Raw genomic sequence first — 19,669 nt, forward strand, 5'->3', positions numbered from 1 at the left:
GAAAAACCAGTGTTAACAACTTGGGGAATAAACTTCAAAATTTCTTGTTATGCACTTATATGTTGCTATATATTATAATCCACACTATTAAGACATTACTAATATCTCACACTTAGTGATTGCTATATGCCAGCAAAAAGAAACTGACTTTTCTGTATATTATTTCATTTAATCCTTAGAGCCTGCCTTTGAGGGCTTTATGGAAGGGGAAAGAAGGCCAGGAGAAGTTAAGAAACTTGTCCAAGGTGACAAGACAAATTTATACCCCAGGAAATCTGATTTGGAGCTCATGCTTTCTCTCACACATGAGCCTGCCTGCTCTGCAGGTAACATATAGTACGTACATTTTCTTTTTCCATATACCTGGAATCAGTCATTCCATATGATTATTCTTCAAGTAATTTTTTTAAAACATAATAGTCAAAGGTCATTTTATATCAATAACTCACCTCTTCCAGGTTTTTTTTAATCGTTGCATTTTATTCCCTTGTTCAGGTATACCATAATTTAAGCATTTCTGTATTGATAGGCATTTAATTTGCTATTACAAATACTTTAATAAATATTCATGTAATATAATTTTTATGTGTACTTATATATTTCTGCAGAAAGGTAGTTCAAAATAGGCTTGCTGAATGAGAGAGCATGTTTACCTTACATTTTGATAGATACTGCAAAATTGGCACAGTATCACTCCCTTCTTGAAATATTCTTTGCTTGGTATTGGGAACACTGGCTTCTTGGTTTCCTTCTACCTTATGATTACTCCTTCTTGGCTTCCTCTGCTGGTTCCTTCTCATTTCCCAACAGCTCAACTCTGGAGTGCCCCAGGCCTTGATCTTTGGACTGCTTTTTTTTTTTTTTTTTTTTTTTGCTAATTAGATTCACTCCCTAGGAGATCTTATCCAGCCCCTTGGCTGTAAATACTATACATTCACTGATGATTCTTGACTTTATAATTTCAGCACCTATCATGTCCCTAACTGTAGGCTTTTATATCCAGGAACTTAATTGACATTCCATTTGAATGTCTATGAGGCATATTTAACTCATTTTTACTTAACCTTCAACTTGCCACTTTCATATCTCAGGACAAGAACCTGGAGTTCCCCTCGACTCTTCTCTTCCTCTTGCATCCCATGTTTAATCCTTTAGTGCATCCATTTTCTCTACCTTCAAAATATAGTCATAATTAACTACTTCTCACCATCTCTACTGTACCACGTTAGCCCAGGCTGCCATCATTTCTTGTCTGGCTTATTGCTATAGCTTCCTAATTAATGCTCACTTAGAATCTCATCTCTAAACTACAGCTAAAGTTATCTTCTAAAAATGTGAGGGAGACTTCCAGTCGAGATGGCAGAGTAGGCAGACATGGCTTGCCTCCTTGCCCAATCACATCAAAATTACAAAATAGAACAACTACAACTCAGAACTGTCAGAAATCAGGCTGAATGGAAATTCTACATGTATGGAATTGAAGAAGAAATGACATTGAGACTGGTAGGAGGGGTAGAGATGCAGAACAGGTTAGTCCCACACTCACATGTGGTAGATAAAAATTGGGAGGGGTATCTCAGGACTGAGGGGTCCCAGTTCCACACCAGGATCCCCAGTCCAGAGCTCCAATGCCAGGAGATAAGTCTCCATAACACCTGGCTGTAAAAACCAGTGGGGGTTGAAGCTGTGGAAGACAGAAATTTCTACAGTCATAGGCAGTTCCTCTTAAAGAGTCTGTGCACAGACTACTTGGACTCACTTTCCCTGATCTCCCATGTTGGGGAAGCAGATTGAAAGGCCTCAGAGATGTATAAGGAGGGACTGAATTGTCAGGCCTCAGGGTGAGAGCTGCGGGCAGCTTTCACTCAGACAGAAGTGCTGGCAGAGGCCATTGTTCCTTTTCTGAGCCCTTCCCCCACAGAGTCACAGAACTGCCAGGCTGGTTCCCCTTCTGAAACTCCATTAACCTGGCTATCATTGTTTTCCCCACTCTGATGATTCCCCAAGGCCCTGCCCTACCCAACTTTTGGACCCACCCAAGCTGTTTCCAATGGTTTTTCATATGATTGGCTTGTCTTGGCCTATGCTTCAGATTTCTCTAAATTCTCTCAAATAGGCAGCATCTGGCTTCAGCAAGCCCTGTGCCTTTTAATAAGTTGCCCTTGACCCCACACTGCAGCAGCTCACCTTGGTTCAAAGCTTAGCCTCACCCAGGCACCTCCAAGCCAAGCACAAGTAGCAGCAATCTACAGATTGCTTTGTAGATTATGTGACCCTGGACAGAACACAGGAGGTGGCTGACTTTAGATGTACCAACAACAATCAAGGCTCATCTACAAGAGGAGGATGTATACAGTGCTCATGGCAGGCACATGTTGAGTAGCCAGCTTGGGTAATAGGGAGGTTGTGCCCCTGGACTCTATAAGAGACCTACTACATTAGGCCATTCTACCTAACCTGGGAGACATAGCAGCTCTACATAATACATATAAACAAACACAGGGACACTGCCAAGATGAGGAGACAAAGGAGTGTGGCCCAAATGAAAGAACAGATCAAAACTTCAGAAAAAGAGCTAAACGAAGTGGAGAGAAGCAATCTATCAGATACAGAGTTCAAAACACTGGTTATAAGGATTTTCAAGGAAAATCCTTGGTGAGGACCTCAACAACATAAAAAAGATTCAATCAGAAATGAAGCATACACTAATTGAAATAAAAATTTATAGGGAATCAACAGTAGAGTATATAAAGGCAAGAATGAAATCAGTGGTTTGGGATATAAGGAAGCACAAAACAACCAATCATAACAGCAAGGAGAAAAAAGAATAAAAAAAAATGAGGATAGTGGAAGTGGCCTCTGGGACAACTTCAAGTATACCAACATTTGCATCATGGCGGTGCCGGAAGGAGAAGAGAGAGCAAGAAATCAAAAACCTATTTGAAGAAATGACAGAAACCTTCCCTAACTTGGTGAAGGAAATAGACATTCAAGTGCAAGAAGTACAGAGAGTCCCACACAAGATGGACTCAAAGAGGCCCACACCAAGACACATCATAATTAAAATTCCAAAGGTTAAAGACAAAGAAGAATCTTAACAGCAGCAAGAGAAATGCAGTTAGTTACCTACAGGTTAGTTAGTTCCTATAAGACTGTCAGCTGACTTCTCAAACTTTGCAAGCTAGAAGGGAATGGCAAGAAATAGTCAGTATGATGAAAAGCAAGGACCTACAACCAAGGCTATTTTACTCAGCAAAGCTATCATTTACAATCAAAGAACAGATAAAGAGCTTCCCAGACAAGAAAAAGCTAAAGGAGTTCATCACCACAAAACCAGTATTATATGAAGTGTTAAAGGGTCTTCTTTAAGAAGAAGATAAAAAATATAAACAACAAAATGGCAACAAATACATATCTATGAAAAATTGAATCTAAAAAAATAAATGAACAAGCAGAATGGAAACAGAATCGTAGATACAGAGAATGTTTTGATGGTTGTCACATGGAATGGGAGTCAAGGGGATGGGCAAAAAAGGTGAGGGGATTAAGAAGTACAAATTGGTAGTTACAGAAGAGTCATGGGATATAAAGTGCAGCATAGGGAATAGTGTAGCCAAAGAACTTATGCGCATGACCTGTGGACATGGACAACAGTGTGAGGACTGCCTGAGGGAGTAGAGGGGCTAGGTGAAGGGGATAAAGGGGGAAAAAATTAGGACAACTGTAATAGCATAAACAAAATATAACTTAAAGAATGTGAGTACAGTCATATAATTCTGCAGCTCATAATCCTCCAATAGCTTCCAGTTTTAGTCTGAGTAAAATGCAAAGCTTTGACCATAACTTCCAGACCTAAACAATTCTTGTCCCCGTTTCTCTCTAATCTCATGTTAATATCATCCTCCAGCTCCTTCAACTCAGCTTCAACTGTACTAATTTTCCTGCTGTTTCTTTCATGGGACCTTGGCACTTCCCATTTTTCCCCTAGCTTTCTGACCTGTTCCCTCACTTCTTTCAAATCTTTAGTCCTATCTGCCCCCGTACCTGTGTAAAATAGCATCTTCCTAACCCTATCACTTCCAATGCGCCTTATCTTAATTTATTTTTACCTGCTCTACAGGGTCTGGCAGAAGTAAGGCCTGGCTGAGTGTGGTTGGTAGGGTAATAATATGGGTGTAAAAATTGACCATTTTAGTTTGAACATTTCACCTAAGATGTCATATGGTGTGCTTGAATGTGATATTGTTGTGTTATAAAATTGCATACCTATGATTTTATAATAAAAGCTTTTGTAACAAAAAAGTGATTATTTGTGCTGGACCTGGTAGTTATTTGTTATCTTCCCTGCCCTGCCCGGGTCCTCCAGAAGGCAAGCTCCAGGAGGGCAAGAACTTTTGTTTGTTTTGGTCACTGTTGTATTTCTAGGGGTTCATATGACACATTGCACAAAATAGGCACTAATAATATTTATTGAATGAATGAATGAGAACATGAACAAAATTTGTAGTAGTACTGTAGCAGTTTATACTCTTATCAAAAAGTATATGAGTATGCCCATTTTCTCATACTCTCTAACTCTAGAGAGAAGAGTTTTCTTCTTTTAACATACTCTAGCTCTTTAACTCGAACAATTTTAGTTATTACTAATGCTCTTTAGTTAATTTTGATATCTGACAATCTTACCATTCATTAATCTTTTTTAAAAATTAACTACTTCTCTGTATTTTCTTTTTAAGATAAATTTGAGAATCACTTTACAAGTTTTATTAAAAATATGGATTTTTTTTCATGTCACAGTAAAGTTGTAGAGTTTTCTTGACATGATAGGTATTTTTTTTGATTTTTAACAATTACTGACAAAAGTATACCAAAAATGATATATTTTATTTATATGATTTTAATGGATTACTGCTACATTTGTAAAGTTACGGATTTTTACAAATCAATAACACTCTAGAACACTTACTTATTATTTTTTTCTGTTGATTCTTACATTAAGCAGACAATGAAACCATCTGCCATTTTATTTTTTCTTTTACAAAAAGTTTCTCTAAGCAGTGAGCTGGGACAGTTATAAAACTTACTTTGTTATTTCTCTTAGAGATCACTGTTCTTTGCTGCCTGTGACCAATATCTGAAAAACCCTGATTTTATATATTTTTTTTTTGGTTTTCTAGCTGTTTAAAATGGGAGGGTAAATCTAGTCTCTGTTATTTCTACATGGCTAGAAAACCAAAGAAACACAAGAATGAAAAAAATATTGGAGGGTGCCAGTATGTCCCCCCATTATGTGAAGTGAAATGTAATAAATACAGATTTTAGGCTAATACATTATTACACATATGATCATAAATCTAGGTGGTCTGTTTCCAATCCTAAGGTTGGGAACACAGCAGTGAGAATTTGATTTTCTCATAGAAATGAAGGACAAGAGGTATTAAAGGAAGAGGCCCTAAGATTTGTAGCATAAGTGTGGGGTGAGATGCTGTGCTTCTGCTTCTGCTTCTGCTTCTGCCATTTCATTGTGTCTGCCCAGCTTTCATACCTTCCCTACCTGATGCAAAGGCTGCCAGCTTCCTTCTTCTGAGTCTTGCTGATGTCAAGCTGTGGAAAGCATGAGTTCTGATGGACGATACAGAAGAAGAGGGCATTTATTACAAGAGCTTCAAACATGCACAGACTTGGAGTGGTAATGACAATGAGGGCAGAGACTGTGACTCATTCTGGGAAATATGTCAGGAAACTTTTGTTACATTAATAACAAAGGTTGAGTGGATAACACCCTCCCTGTCTCCCTCCTCCTTTTTCCTCTTGTCTGCCAGCAGTGAGGGTTTGCCATGTGTCTGGTATGAAACCAAGTTGTGGATACTAGATGCTCTTTTTTTTGCAAATAGAATGACCAGTAAAATCTTCAGTCTCACGTTATCTAGTCCCCATGAGAAAGAGCAGTGATTGTACTACCATGTAGCCTTCTCTAAAAGCTGTAGTACCTCCATTCCCATTTTTGGTCAAAGTCCATTTGGTGTCCAGCAGCAACCATGAGAATATGCCTGGTGTTTTCAGGCTGGAACAGCTTCCGAAGCACTGGCCATTAACCCTGTCCTACCTCAGCTGTTCCTCTGAGGAAGCTGATTTTGGACTTCTAGCCTCTAGATCCAGAACTGGAAGAGAATGAATTTCTCACTTCCTTTCTTTCTTCCCACCCTCATAGCTGAATCCTTTTCTGAGTAGAACTGCTGAAGCTCAGGCATCCTTTATTTCACAAAAAGTGATAAAGTTAATAAATTACGTGTACTGCTTTACAAGAATAGTGCTTTGATATCAAAGTGACAGCTTACTACCCTAATAATTTTCTACTGTCAGACTATCACATTTCTTTCAATTTACTTTATTAAGTACAAATTACTTTAATACTCTTAAGTCTCTTGAATCATTGTCTTATAACAGGTAATATTATAAAAAGAAATAATTTATTTAGGAGAGGAATAAGACTTGGAGTAACTTTCAATCCAGAAATCAAGATGGGAAAGTTCAGAACTTGAATCATTTATATGTTTTCTTCCTTATTTTCACTATGACATTGGAAAAGCAATGTTCAACCTTTGAGAACATTTCAACTAGAGCAAAAAAAAATATGGTAAAATGTCTACAAACTTAAGTTGGAAGTAGAAACAAAGACAGCTGGCTCCCCATATCTCCTCCAATCAGTTATACCGTCCATTGGCCATTCCTTCGGAGCAAAAAGCAGCAATGCTCTGGGAAGCAAATCCACATTGTTTACTATAATGAAAAGTATGAGACACACACAGAGGTCCTACATCTGTGAACTGAAAATTGAAAAATCAAAATGGACAAGCTGGAAAACCTGAAAACAAGACATTATTAAAAATTGAAAGAGGGAAAAGAGAATGAAATCCTATAGATGCTTACAAGTGAAACCTACCATTATAGAGCTCTCTGTTGAAAGTGTTAATAAAGAAAATGGAACCAGTGGGATCTAAATTACCTTTGATGCTTTGGTTCCAAGAAAGAGAAGGAATTTAGCATCCTTTAAACTGTAACCATTTTTAAAACATGTGTGAAATAAGTAGACTGTTTAAGTACATGTGTTTACATATGCATGCATGCTTCTCCTCAAATAAAGTCTCTGAAAGGCCCAGTAACATTTTCTGGCCACGTACGTTGCTGATTTTCTTCTGCTCCATATTTCTTAGGGCTGCGGGCTTTGGTGTGCTTTGACCTGTTCAAGGAAGGGGACAGGGGTGTGTTCTACTGCTCATCTAGGAAGTGGAGAGGGGCTGGAGGTGGTCCTGCCAGGAAAAGAGAACAGGACTGTAGTAAGAAAGCTAACTTTTTACAAAGGAGCACACTGCTGGGATTCTCAGCATGTCTTTATTGAACAGGGTTGAAAATTGAGGCCCTAAATAGCATAAGAAAATGTCCACTTAAAAAAAAAAAAAAGTGAAGGTATGCTATAATTAGGTTGCGACTTAGGAAAGAAGTATTGGCCTTGTTTTGGTTTAACAACTAGATGGTTAGTTTAAAAAGGAGAGGAAATAAAAACAAAAATTAACATTGTATGTAAGAACATTTTATGGTTCCTAGAATAAGTTATTCTTGGCCAGGATCCACACAAGCATTTAGAAGGTATAACAGTATCAGAAACTGAACCAGAATTAGTGAGATTGGGTGAGTACTGGGAATGGGCATGAGGTGGAGATATAGTACCATATTCAGAATTGTGTTCTGCAGGATCTCTAAATCCTTAACAATTACTTTCCTACACCATCTAATGTTGGCATTTTAAAAAATGGACAGAGATTAGTTTAATGTCTGACCTACTCAGTATAACCTTTGCTTTTTCAGCAGCAGTTTTTACTTTTTTTTTTTTTTTTTGTACCCAAGATTAATCAGCTTTGGGCAGCTACTGGTAGTTTTGGTTTGACTGTTCACCAAGGGAAAAAGACAACTACTTGAGATCTATGGCCTAGGTTTGGCCTGTCCCTCAGGGTTCCATTAACCCTGAGGGTCGTGTTGCTCAGTGCCAGCAGTGACTTAGAAACTTCCACTTGTCTTAATTCCTCCCCAGTGGCCTTGGCCAGCCTATCCTACAGCTGATGATTGTGGGCAGTTAACTTGAGTTTAAGTCCCATAGGCAATAATTAATTACAAGGCAGAGCTGAGGCCCTTAGACAATCATCCGATCATTTTAGATAACAGTGCTTTTCTAGAAAAGATTGTTGAAAATATATTAAAATCTAACAACAGAAGTCCTACAGTTATTTGGGTAGTTGGGTTCCAACAGGCATAACTGAGCTCCCTGGGTGGCATGGCCGATGGCAGCTTGTAAGAAAGCAGACTCAAACATGTTTCATTAGGAAATCCTCAGGTCTTCATCCAACATATAGACAGCACTAACTAGAAAACTTGGTTATCTCTCTGGGGTTCTATAAAGCCTTCAGGACATTCTCTCCCTAGAAGTTCAAGATTGGAATGTATTGCAGCAATGTGATGGCCTGGAGGCCTTCGTTCAGAGAGCAACAAATGAAGTATTTGTTTAACATAAAATATTACTTATTTTTAGGCACAAAAGGAGTTTGTACACTAAAAAAGTAAGTTTCCTTCCTAACCCTCCCATCCTCTTCACCCAAACCCTCAGAGGTAAACACCAATATCAATGTTTTAAATGTCCTTTTAGATATATTCTGTGCACATATAAGCATATGCATTTATGTTTAAACAAATGATAATATAATATACATATATACATACTGTTGTGCACATCTTTTTTTTACTTAATGACCTATCTTGATTATTATTTCATATCAATAGTTATAGAATTTATTTTTATGCCTGCATGGCATTCCATTATTTGATGTACCATAATCTATTTAACCAACCCTCACTGGTAGTTATTTAGGTTATTTCCAATATTGTGTTATGAAAATAATACTTTAATACATATCATTGCATGAATTCTATTTCCTGATTCTCAACTGTATCTGTAAGATAAGTTCTTAGAAGTAGTATTTCTGGATGGAAGATATGTGGGTTGTTTTTTTTTTTGTACCTTAAATTTATATAATCTAACCTTAAGATACAGATAAAAACAGTAAAAGAAATCAACAAAAGCAATGCAAATGGCATATGAAAGTGTCACTACTATAAACTAGCAATCTGCCCTAGATCTGTAATTTATACAGCTCGGACAACTTTGCAGTCTGGAAGGCGGCCTCCTGCAGGATGTCTCTGGTTTCGTGGCACTCCACTGCTCACCAGCACAAACCCCAGACCGGTACTCCTGGACGTGTGGAAGTGGGACTGTAGCCAACTTTGCCTGATTGCATCCATTCCCATGAAGTCCATTCTCAGACCTTGAATGAACATATTTTGGGATAGTGCATTTTTAATTTGGATAGTTTTTGCCAACTTGCTCTTCAGGGAGGTGATACTAGTTTAAACTACCCTACCCCTGACAATGTATGAGAGTACCTGCCTGTTTTTTCCACATCTTTGTCTACATAGTATATTTCATGCTTTTTGAGCTTTGCCAATCTGATAAGTAAAAAAATGGTATCAGGTAACTTTAATTTGCATTTTTATGGGTAACATTGAACATATTTTTATGTGGTTAATATCCATGTGTACTTCTTCTTTAGTGACCTATCTGTTTACATTTTTCACTCATTTTCTTATTGGGTCTTTTTCTTATTGATTTGTTGGTACTATTAATATATATTAATATTAAAGCTATTTTTATAGTGACAAAATTAGTCCTTTCTTATAATATGAACTACACATAATTTTTTCACACTTTGATGTTTGTCTTTTAACTATATGGTGTTAAGAATTTTTTCATAAAGTAGAACTTATCAATATTTTGTCATGACTTTGAGGTTTTCAATTACTTTTAAAATATCTTTTTAATACTATATATGTATTTATATTTTCCAATGTTTTAATTCCAGTGTTTTAAATGATACATTTATGGTATCGTTTTTCTCATTTAAATCTTTATTCCTTATTTTGGTATAAGGCAAGGGGCGTTCTGTGTAGATAACAAGGAGTTTTGACTATGAGGAAGTATTCTCTTTGTTAGTGGTGTTTGGATTATAGCATTTTCTATTAGTTTCTCTTCTAATAGATGCTATTAGAAGCAACATGCTCTGTGGTGGAGGGCAGCAAGAAGTCCTGATGGTTGAAATTTAGTTGGACATGGGACAGTGACAGTTTTAGGTTATGAGATTGTGGGAGTTACAGATGAGTGGGTCAAGGCTGGGCAAGCTGCCAGAAAGTATGGTGTGAGGTGGTAGTGAAGACCACTTACAAAGCAGTCTCAGCATATCACAGCTCCAAGATGAGCATCCACAGATGTGGGCACATGGAGAATTCCAAGTGAGCTACCATATTTCTGCAGGTTGGGAGTCATTTGTTGCCTCTTCTCCCAAGGCAGTTGCAGAGTGCTGGGTTGACTATGTTCTCAGAGTTCAAAAGGAGAACTCCACTGAATTCAGTGCGGTGGTTCTCTACTCTGGCTGCTGCATTAGCATCTCCTGGGCAGATTCTGACTTCACTGGTCTGAAGGGGAACTTCAGCAACAGCAGTTTGCAAACTCCCTAGGTTCTTCTGATGTGCATCTAGGGTTGAGAACCACTGTTTAATGCGATCAGTTTGCAATCCCTTTGAGTCAGGGATTGCCAAGCAAACTGCCTTCATGCTTCCAAATGTGCACACGAATCACTTGGGATCCTGTTAAATATAGGTTCCAATTCAGCAGGTTTGGGGTGGGGCTTGAGATTTTGCCTGCCTAAAGCTCTCACCCAGGTGATGCTGAGGCTGCTTGTCCCCAGAGCGTACTTAAGTGACTTGAGCATCCTACACTATGTGAAAAGCGCTGGTTTACACCAGCCCATGAGGTCTACAGTAAGCATTTTTCTGCCATGATCCTGCTGTCTGGCAGATTTTGTTTAGTGTAGTCAAAGAACACTGGGGTCAACAGGCCTGCTTTCCACTTCCAACTCTGCCCCGAATTGGCGCTAATACAAGGCTCTTAAAAGTGCTTCAGTCCTTCACCCTCTAATCTCTGAAATGGGAAGGTGGGACTGGATAAACTGTAAGGGTCTTTTTGTTCCTGCCTCCTCCCACACAGGTCCAGGGTGTTTTATGTGAAATGGCAGCCTGGACTCTGTAGTAAGGACCCTGACTTGCCTTAGTGCCCTTTCTACCCCAGGGGCTGGGCTTCGGCCCTGAATTTAGTATTGACTAGAGGACATAAAACCAACCAATGTTAAGAAAAAATTAAAGAAGATTTTATGTTAAATTGTAAGCTATAGTAAGTACAAAACGAATTCAGGGAAGCAAGAGTGGTGCGTTGACTGGAAGAGTCAAGGGAGATACAAGTTAAACTTTGTTTACTGTCCTTTATGGCCTGTAGTGCTGATTCAGGGTGGTGGTTCTCATGTTTTCATGTTTTTGTCTTTAAAAAAACATTCTTCAACAGTGAAAAACAAAAGATATTTTTCTGTCTTAAACAGATGTAGGAGAAAGACCTACTTTTGTGGAAGTAAATGTTTGAAGAGAAACTAAAATGCTATAAACTCTTCTTTTTCTTTTTTTTAATAGCCTTTCTTTCTCTCTCTCCTCCCTCCCTCCCTCCCTCCCTCCCTCCCTCCCTCCCTCCCTCTTTCTCTCTCTCTCTCTTTCCTTCCTCCCTCCCTTCCTTCCTTCCTTCCTTCCTTCCTTCCTTCCTTCCTTCCTTCCTTCCTTCCTTCTTCTTTCTCTTTCTTTCATTTATTTTAGAGAGAATGGAAGGGAGAGAGAAACAGAGGGAGAGAAACATCAATAGGTGAGAGATACATGGATGTGTTGCCTCTAGCAGGCCCCCAACTGGGGACCAGGCCTGCAACCCAAGCATGTGCCCTGACTAGAAATCAAACCAGTGACCTTTTTGTGACCTTTCTGTGACCTTTCGGTTCATAGGTCCTTGCTCAATCCACTGAGCCACACTAACCAGGGCTCTTTTTCTATATTTAATTTTTCAAGGCCAATCTTGACTTTTAAGATATTGATACTGAAAAGAAAAATCACTACGACCAAATATAGGTGGAATCAAAAACCCTTGTGCACCTCCTTATAGAACTAATAAACTATCAGAAATTACCTAAAATGAAATTAAATTTTTTAAAATTTTAAGTAATATTAAAAATGACATATCTGTGTACCTTAACTCATTGGAAAGAGACCAGATAACTTGCTTGGATTTTATAGCATAGTTACACAGGAGTTTTTGACTCAACTCTTTTAGATTTCAAAGGAGATATATTTTGCATTGTAAGTAGAGGAGTTTTACCAAATAATAGCTTCCCCTCAAGGAAAGGTTGTATGACCAGTGTTTAGGTATTGAAAAATATGAAATAATACAGTTACCCTCATTTGATGAATTATATTCAGTATACACAATTTAGCTCTAACTATTCTCTGAATACCTCAAAGAGTTTTGTTTTTTTTCTGTATTGTTTAATTATTTTTAAATTGCAGACTGTCAGCCCTTTTTCTCAGAAACACATAGCATTATAGTTTTATTGTATTTGCTAAATCTTTATATAATCAACTATTGATTTTCTGTCATAATAAGAGTGATAATATAATAGAGTACAAATCTTCTAATTTTAAACTAATAAACACAATATATGTCATTTTATAGAAAGAATATTTTGGTTGCAAGTGACAGAAAACCCAACCAAAACTGGGTGAAGCAAAGAAGGGGGTTTTGGGGGCCATGTAATTGAAAACTTGGAGGGTAGAGCTAGCTTCAGATATGGTTGGTTTAAATAGTGTAATCAGGACCTGGTCTCTCTTCATCTCATGCCCTTGCTTCCCTTTGTGTTGGCTTCATTCTCAGGCTCCATTTAATCACATGGTGGCTGCCAACAGTGCCATGGTTTTATATTTCTGGTTCAAATCCCATAGAAACTAGAACAGCCTTCTCCTTCTCCCCTTCTCCTCAAAGTCTGAAATCATATCTCATTGGCTCTGATTGGATTCTTTGCCCTCCTCAGTCTCTGAGGCCAGCAGGACTGGTGCCCTGATTGGCCGGATCAGAGTCCTTTGGCTGTTCCTGGAGCTGGGGGCATGTCCACACTGACAGGGAAGAAGGGAATGATTCCTTAGAGGAAAGGTGGCCACTGTTTCAAGAGAAGGAGGAGTGGATACTTGATATGAAAAGCATCTACAACAGAAACTACTTATCTCTTTCTCTGTTTAACCCAATACTGAAAGTCATTTATAAGTGTAAATACAAGGATCTTAGTGGTGGAATACCATCAGGAATATGCTTTGTGTTTGGATCATATAGAACTGGAATTTAAAATAAAATTTTTTTTCTTTTATTTAATGTTCAATTGATGAGTAATTATTTAAAAAATATTTATTAGAATATAGAAAGAACCATGTTAAGTTGGACCCTGAGGACACAACAGTAAAGAAGATACAGTTGTTTTCCTTTGAAGAACTTATATACAAATGGAGGATCCAGGGTGGCAAGCATAAAACAACATTTTCATCTTTAAAAAGTAGAACCCTAGCCCTGGCTGGCGTAGCTCAGTGGATTGAGCGTGGGCCATGACCCAAAGTGTCGCAGGTTCGATTCCCAGTCAGGGCACATGCCTGGGTTGCAGGCCATGACCCACGGCAACTGCACATTGATGTTTCTCTGTCTGTCTGTCTGTCTCTCTCTCTCTCTCGCTCTCCCCCTCCTCCCTTCTCTCTCTAAAAATAAATAACTAAAAAATATATTTTTAAAAAAAGTAGAACCTTAATGAAATAATAAAAGATTGTGCAGTATTGGATACCTGATTGCTTACCTTACAGGCAGGAAGGATATTCAAAATGTTTATGAACCTGTGGCAGTGGCATCAACCAGTCAGAATGAGTTGGGTGTAGTCTGTCAGAGCTGGTGCTGATCACCACCAGCCAGCAGGGCTTAGCTATCTGGGAGGCATTGTAAAGGTCTTGCCATATTTCTCAAAACATGTAGTTTCTGTATTATTTTCCTGGGGTTACCATAACAAAGTATCATAAACAGGGTGGCTTAAAACTCAGAAATTCATTTTCTTGTAGTTCTGGAGGTTGGAAATCAGAAATTAAGGAGTCTTCAGGGCCATGCTCTCTCCAAAGGCTCTAGAGAAGAATCCTTTCCTGCTTCTTCTAGCTTTTGTTGGTTGATGGCGATCCTTGTCATTCTCTGGCTTGTAGATCGATGACTCTGGCTGTCTTCCTGTGGCCTCCCCTACAGAAATTTGTCTCTGTAGCCAAATTTCTCTATTCTTATAAGGACATCAGTCATATTGGATTTGGAATCTACCCTATTCCAATATGATCTTAATCTTGTCCTGATTACATCTGCACAGACTCTATTTCTAAATAAGATCACATTAATAGATTCTGGGGAAAAATGAATTTTGGTGGAACACTATTCAGTCCATCATAGTTACCTAAAATCAAATGCTCTTACATAGTTGGCGTGACACAAATTTTAAAAATATTCATTATTAAACTGCTCACAAACATTGTATTTTTTCCTTTTTTATTCTACAGATAAACACTGGATTTTTGAATCTTATTATAAGTACTTAAGTGAATTATGAATTTTTTAGTTGAAATGCTACTCTATTTTTTTACTGGGTCAGATTAAGTAACCACATCTTTCTTAATTATAGTTATTTTAATCTATAGTTATTTTAATCTGTGAAAATGTAAATGTTAGTACAGCAATTTGGTAAGGAAAATATAACTTTCATTAATATGTAAGTATGTTTGTGCATGAGGAGGTGTTACAGTTTTATACATGACTTTATTGAATTCAAACAAGTTTAGCCTAAAAAAAATAGAACTGACAACAATTAAATGAATATCATTCCATTAGTATATTTGAGAGAAAATATAAGAAACAGGAGAGAAATGCAACTGGTAAAGGGCTTGGATATTATATCTTTAAGAGAACATGAGAAAATGGTGGTGATTGTCTTCAACTCTTTGAACAATGGCTCTGTGGAAAAGAGTATAGATTCTAGAGGGAAGAACTAGGACCAGTAAGTTAAGGTTAAAGGGAAACAATCAAGTGCAATGTAAGACACAACTTTCCCACTGAACAATGTGCCGGTACCAAAATGGAGGTGACAGTGGTGAAGGGAGAAAAATGTAAGTTTCTGGAAGTGCCCAGGCAGATGCTGCGTAATTACCTCCCTGGGACATTTTAATGGCGATTTTGCTTGATCAAGAAATTGAAATGAAAGGTCCTTCATTTCAAGGTCTGTTGCAAGGTCTCCTAAAATTTCTCTTTTTATTTATGTCATGAAAATCAATATTACTTATGTGACATGGCATTTCTATAAGCTTATATTTTTTTAATAGCTGTGAAACTAAAGCACTATGCTATGACTTCTGTGCTAAGCAGTGCTTAGGGAAAAAGTGGGGGAGGGGCATGGATTTAATCTAAGAGTAGTATCAATAAGTGAGAAATGTGGGGAATAAAACTTCTATTTATTGGATGAGTTTATTCATATTATTTCATTTTAATATACTTGGTTTTTCATTGCTTGGTTTGGAACTTATGAGCAGCAATAAGTGTTAGAATGATGAATTCTTAAAATAACTGGCATTTTCTTATGTATTTTTTGGTGATGGAATACAGGACCATTCTGATGGATACATGTGCAAAACGCATTTTCAAATTAAAAATGGGACAGTGGTGTCACATCTAGGGGCATCTGCCCATGGACAGACGTGTCTTCCCATGGAGGTGAGTGATTTAACATGCCATGTTCTCCTTTTCAGTATTTGTGAAGTGTGAATTTAAAAATTTAATTCTGTTAAATATATACTTAAAATAAATAACTGCCATTGGGTCTCAGGCCTGTTGTTCAGGGAAAGTGAACATCATTTGTCAGGAGGTATTTTCTTCTATAATATTTTTATTTTACTTTGTTTTATTTTGCTTTTTATTGAATTTATTGGAGTGGCATTAGTTAATAAAATTATACAGGTTTCGGGTGTATAGTCTATATTACATCATCTTTATATTGCCTCCCTCCCCTCTGACAGTTGTCAGTCTGTTCTCTGTATCTATGAGTCTGTCTGTGTTTTGTTTGTTAGTTTATTTTGTTCATTAGATTCCACATATCAGTGATTCATATGATACTTGCCTTTCTCTGAATGGCTTATGTCACTTAGCATAATATTCCCAGGTCCATCCACGCTGTTGCAAAAAGTAGGAGTTCCTTCTTTTTTACTTCTATAATATTGAAAGTAGGAATTGTGGTACAGTTGAAATCCACTCTGAGTCTATACAGATTGTAGTGAGCCTTCACCCTTTTGGTTTCCACAGATGCCTTCCCTACATTGCCTCTTGATTTTTTCCCCAGGAAATCCCCTAGGATAATGCAGACCTGTCCCTCTGCTGTTTAATACCTGGCTGCAGACCTCTTTGCCATTTGCCTTTAACTCTTTTCCCTTATGCTCGTTAAAATATGCTAGATCTAGGTCTCATTCTGTAGGGTACTTTAACCTTGGCTTGAAAATCTTGCTAAATTAAATTTTAATATGGCTATAAAGGCTGAGTGGTTTTCTCGGATATTTTCAATTTAATTTTTATCAAAATGTAAATAACCCTATTGTACTGGTTGTTATTAATAAAATTTTTATATATCAATTGTAAAGATAAACAATAGAGAAATATATAAAAAGAGTAAAAAAACTCCCATATATCCTTCAACTGGAGGTAACCACTATTAATATTTTAATAAAGATCTATCCACACATTTCTGTCATGTACACACATGTACACGTACTTTTGTTTTGCAATGGACATTTATATCATGGACATCTTCCCATGTCAGTAAATGTAGAATTCCATAGTTCTATTTTTATGGTTCCATTACATCCCATCCTTTGGATGTACCATCATTGTGTGGAGTCCGTACTGAAGTAAAGTATTTGAATTTGAAAATGGAATTTTTGGGCTCCAATTGCTTTAACACAAAGGAAGAAATCACTTAGAATTATTTAGCATTCTGAGTATCCTTGTAAAATGGGTGAGGAGACTTGTTTTGTGAAGGAAGAGCTTCTTCTCAGGATCTATGAAATCGGATCCATTTGGCAATCTGGTTCTAACCCCCTCTGTCTGTGTACGACACTGGCAGTAAATAACTATCGCCAGTATAATTTGGTTTGCAAGTTATTCTTTAGGGTATTGTACTTGGTAATAAATTAAGTGCCCCCAGTGCATACTCAAATCTTGATTGCTTCTTTATAGTTTGAATAACCAACATCAAATCTGAAGCCAAGCATGTTAGGAAGCTTTTTAGTTCATTATATAATAACTTTAAAAATGCACATGGAAATGATGATTTAAAAGATGAATTATCAGCTTTTGCCTAGCAAGTTGGCAGATATTTGAAAAGCACTAAATTAAAAAGTGGTGTTGACAGTGTGAGGGAATCGACACTTTCTGGTTGATGTTTTAATTTCACAAAGTTTAAAGATGTGCACATACCATGAACAATCTACTCCAAGTCTAGGAATTTAGTTTCATAAAATATAAATTTTTCCAACATTTTTCATTTTCAACACTTCCCAATGAATTTCAAACATAGGAAAAAATTGAAAGAATTTTGCAGTGAAAATTCATGTACTCATCACCTAAACTCTAACATTAACATTTTGTTCTGCTTGCTTTGTTGTATATCAATCCCTCTATTCATTTATCAATATACCTTTTTGATGCAAAACTTTTACAACAAACTAAATTGCAGGTGAATACTTACAGAATAATCAGAAATGAACATGGAGATTCACCTGAAAGTATGTTCATGTCACGATGATTTATAATGGGATATAATGGAAATAACAGAAATGTACAATAGCAGTGGATTAGTTAACTGTGGCACATCTCTATGATGGAGTTCTTTATTCACTAGCTCTGGACTGGGGCCTGAGAGTCTGCATTTCTGACAAGTCTTCAGGGGGATGCTGATGCTGCTGGCCCAGGGACCACACTTTGGGAACCACTGCACTACTCTATAATAGAATGTTTAAGCACATAGCAGATACTGAACAGCTGAGATGGTTAGTTAATATGATGTATGATAGAGTCAATGTTGCAATAATCTTGATGCAATGAAAGATGTCTTAGGTTGAGCCTGAGAGGGAGATTTCTGTTCAAGTGATTTATTAGGGATGTGCCCTTAGGAGAAAGAGAGTGATGGAAGCAACACAGAGCAAGGAATAGACACTGAGGACGAATGTGATCACAGCTAGAGACTAACTTTAGTCTGATCCCCTGGCAAGCTCTGGAGCACAAAATACAACCAGAATTGGCCCCACTTTGTGCCCCAAGGCCAGCCTTTTGTGTTCTGTGACAATTACTGATTTGTCTGTCAGCCATTGGCTGAAGTGGATGGGCACATAGCTTCCCAAGTAAGGTGGTTCCGGTTTTACAGAGAAATTCTTCAGAAAGGGGGCTGCTGTGTGTTATCAGTCAACAATCACAACCGCTGAATGGGGACAGGCACACCATCTTTAAGGGAACCTGGGCCTGGCACCAGTGGCGTTTACTGCTGAAGAGTAACCTAAAGCCAACAAAATTGGATCTAAAGACGAATATATGTTTAAGGTTTGCATTTGGATGGAAAGGAAGAGGCTTGACAGTCTTACAGCAATTTGTTTGAGAAACAACTGGTGATTTTAGTTGACTACAAGCTCAACATACGTGAAAAGAATGCCATGGATGCTGGGAAAAATAACTGGAGCCCAAGCTATGTTAATTAAAGCATAAGTGGATCCCAAATATGGTCTGTGGGGACACTGGTGGGGTATCCCAGAGATACTTTCAGGGAGCCTACAACATCTATTTTTATAATAATAATAATATGTTATTTATATTTTTTACTCTCATTCTCCCTGAATTTTCTAACCTACCTGTTACAATGTAATAGAGTGAATGCAAAAATAGTTACCAGAACCCAGCAATCTTCTGTGAAACCACACATTAAAAAGATTTACACAATGGAATTCTACTCAGCCATAAAAAAGGAAAAATTTACCCTTTGTGACAGTATGGATGGACCTGGAGAACATCTCGCTAGGCGAAATAAGCCAGTCAGAGAAAGTCAAATGCCATGTGATTTCATTCATGTGTGGAATCTAATGAACAAACTGCAATAACAATCAAAACAGAGACAGGCTCATAGATAGAGAACAGGCTGACAGCTAGTGGGTAGGGGGAGAGCAGGGGGTGGAGGGATTGAGCAAAAAGGAAAAGGACTCAGGGACATGGACAACAGTGTGGTGATTGCTGGGTGGGGAAGGGTGTAAAGGGACTAAATAGTAATGGAAAAAAATCTAATCAAGATTAGCTAAAAAAAATGGAAAAAATAAATCACACACATAAAAATCAAGTGTTGGGAGATTGTATATTTCCACTGGGAATTAAAAATATTATTTTATAAATAGTTTCTTTTCACATATCAATTTCTACCTAAATAAATGCAATATGTACATTAGAAGCAGGATCATTGACAAATACAATTATTAAAATATAAAACTAAAAAAATTTTTCAAAACTGTAAAACAATGTGACTTTTCTTACTAATTTATGTTGTTTTGGAAACAT

General features: G+C 37.4%; 1 protein-coding gene across 5 annotated transcripts in view; it reads left to right on the top strand.

Annotated features, from left to right (window-relative positions):
* ATG10 (autophagy related 10) overlaps nt 1–19,669 on the top strand; it is a 221,409-nt gene that overhangs the window by 45,647 nt on the left and 156,093 nt on the right. For 4 of the 5 annotated variants that reach the window (XM_036020491.1, XM_036020492.1, XM_036020493.1 and 1 more), the window contains exon 3: nt 15,692–15,799. The exons of the other annotated variant lie outside the window; for it this stretch is intronic. In XM_036020491.1, the coding sequence (XP_035876384.1) occupies nt 15,692–15,799 (108 nt within the window). The remainder of the gene's footprint in view (nt 1–15,691; nt 15,800–19,669) is intronic. 5 annotated transcript variants of the gene reach the window in all.

This window comes from Phyllostomus discolor, chromosome 3, assembly GCF_004126475.2.
Source record: "Phyllostomus discolor isolate MPI-MPIP mPhyDis1 chromosome 3, mPhyDis1.pri.v3, whole genome shotgun sequence".
NCBI classification, from domain to species: Eukaryota; Metazoa; Chordata; class Mammalia; order Chiroptera; family Phyllostomidae; genus Phyllostomus; species Phyllostomus discolor.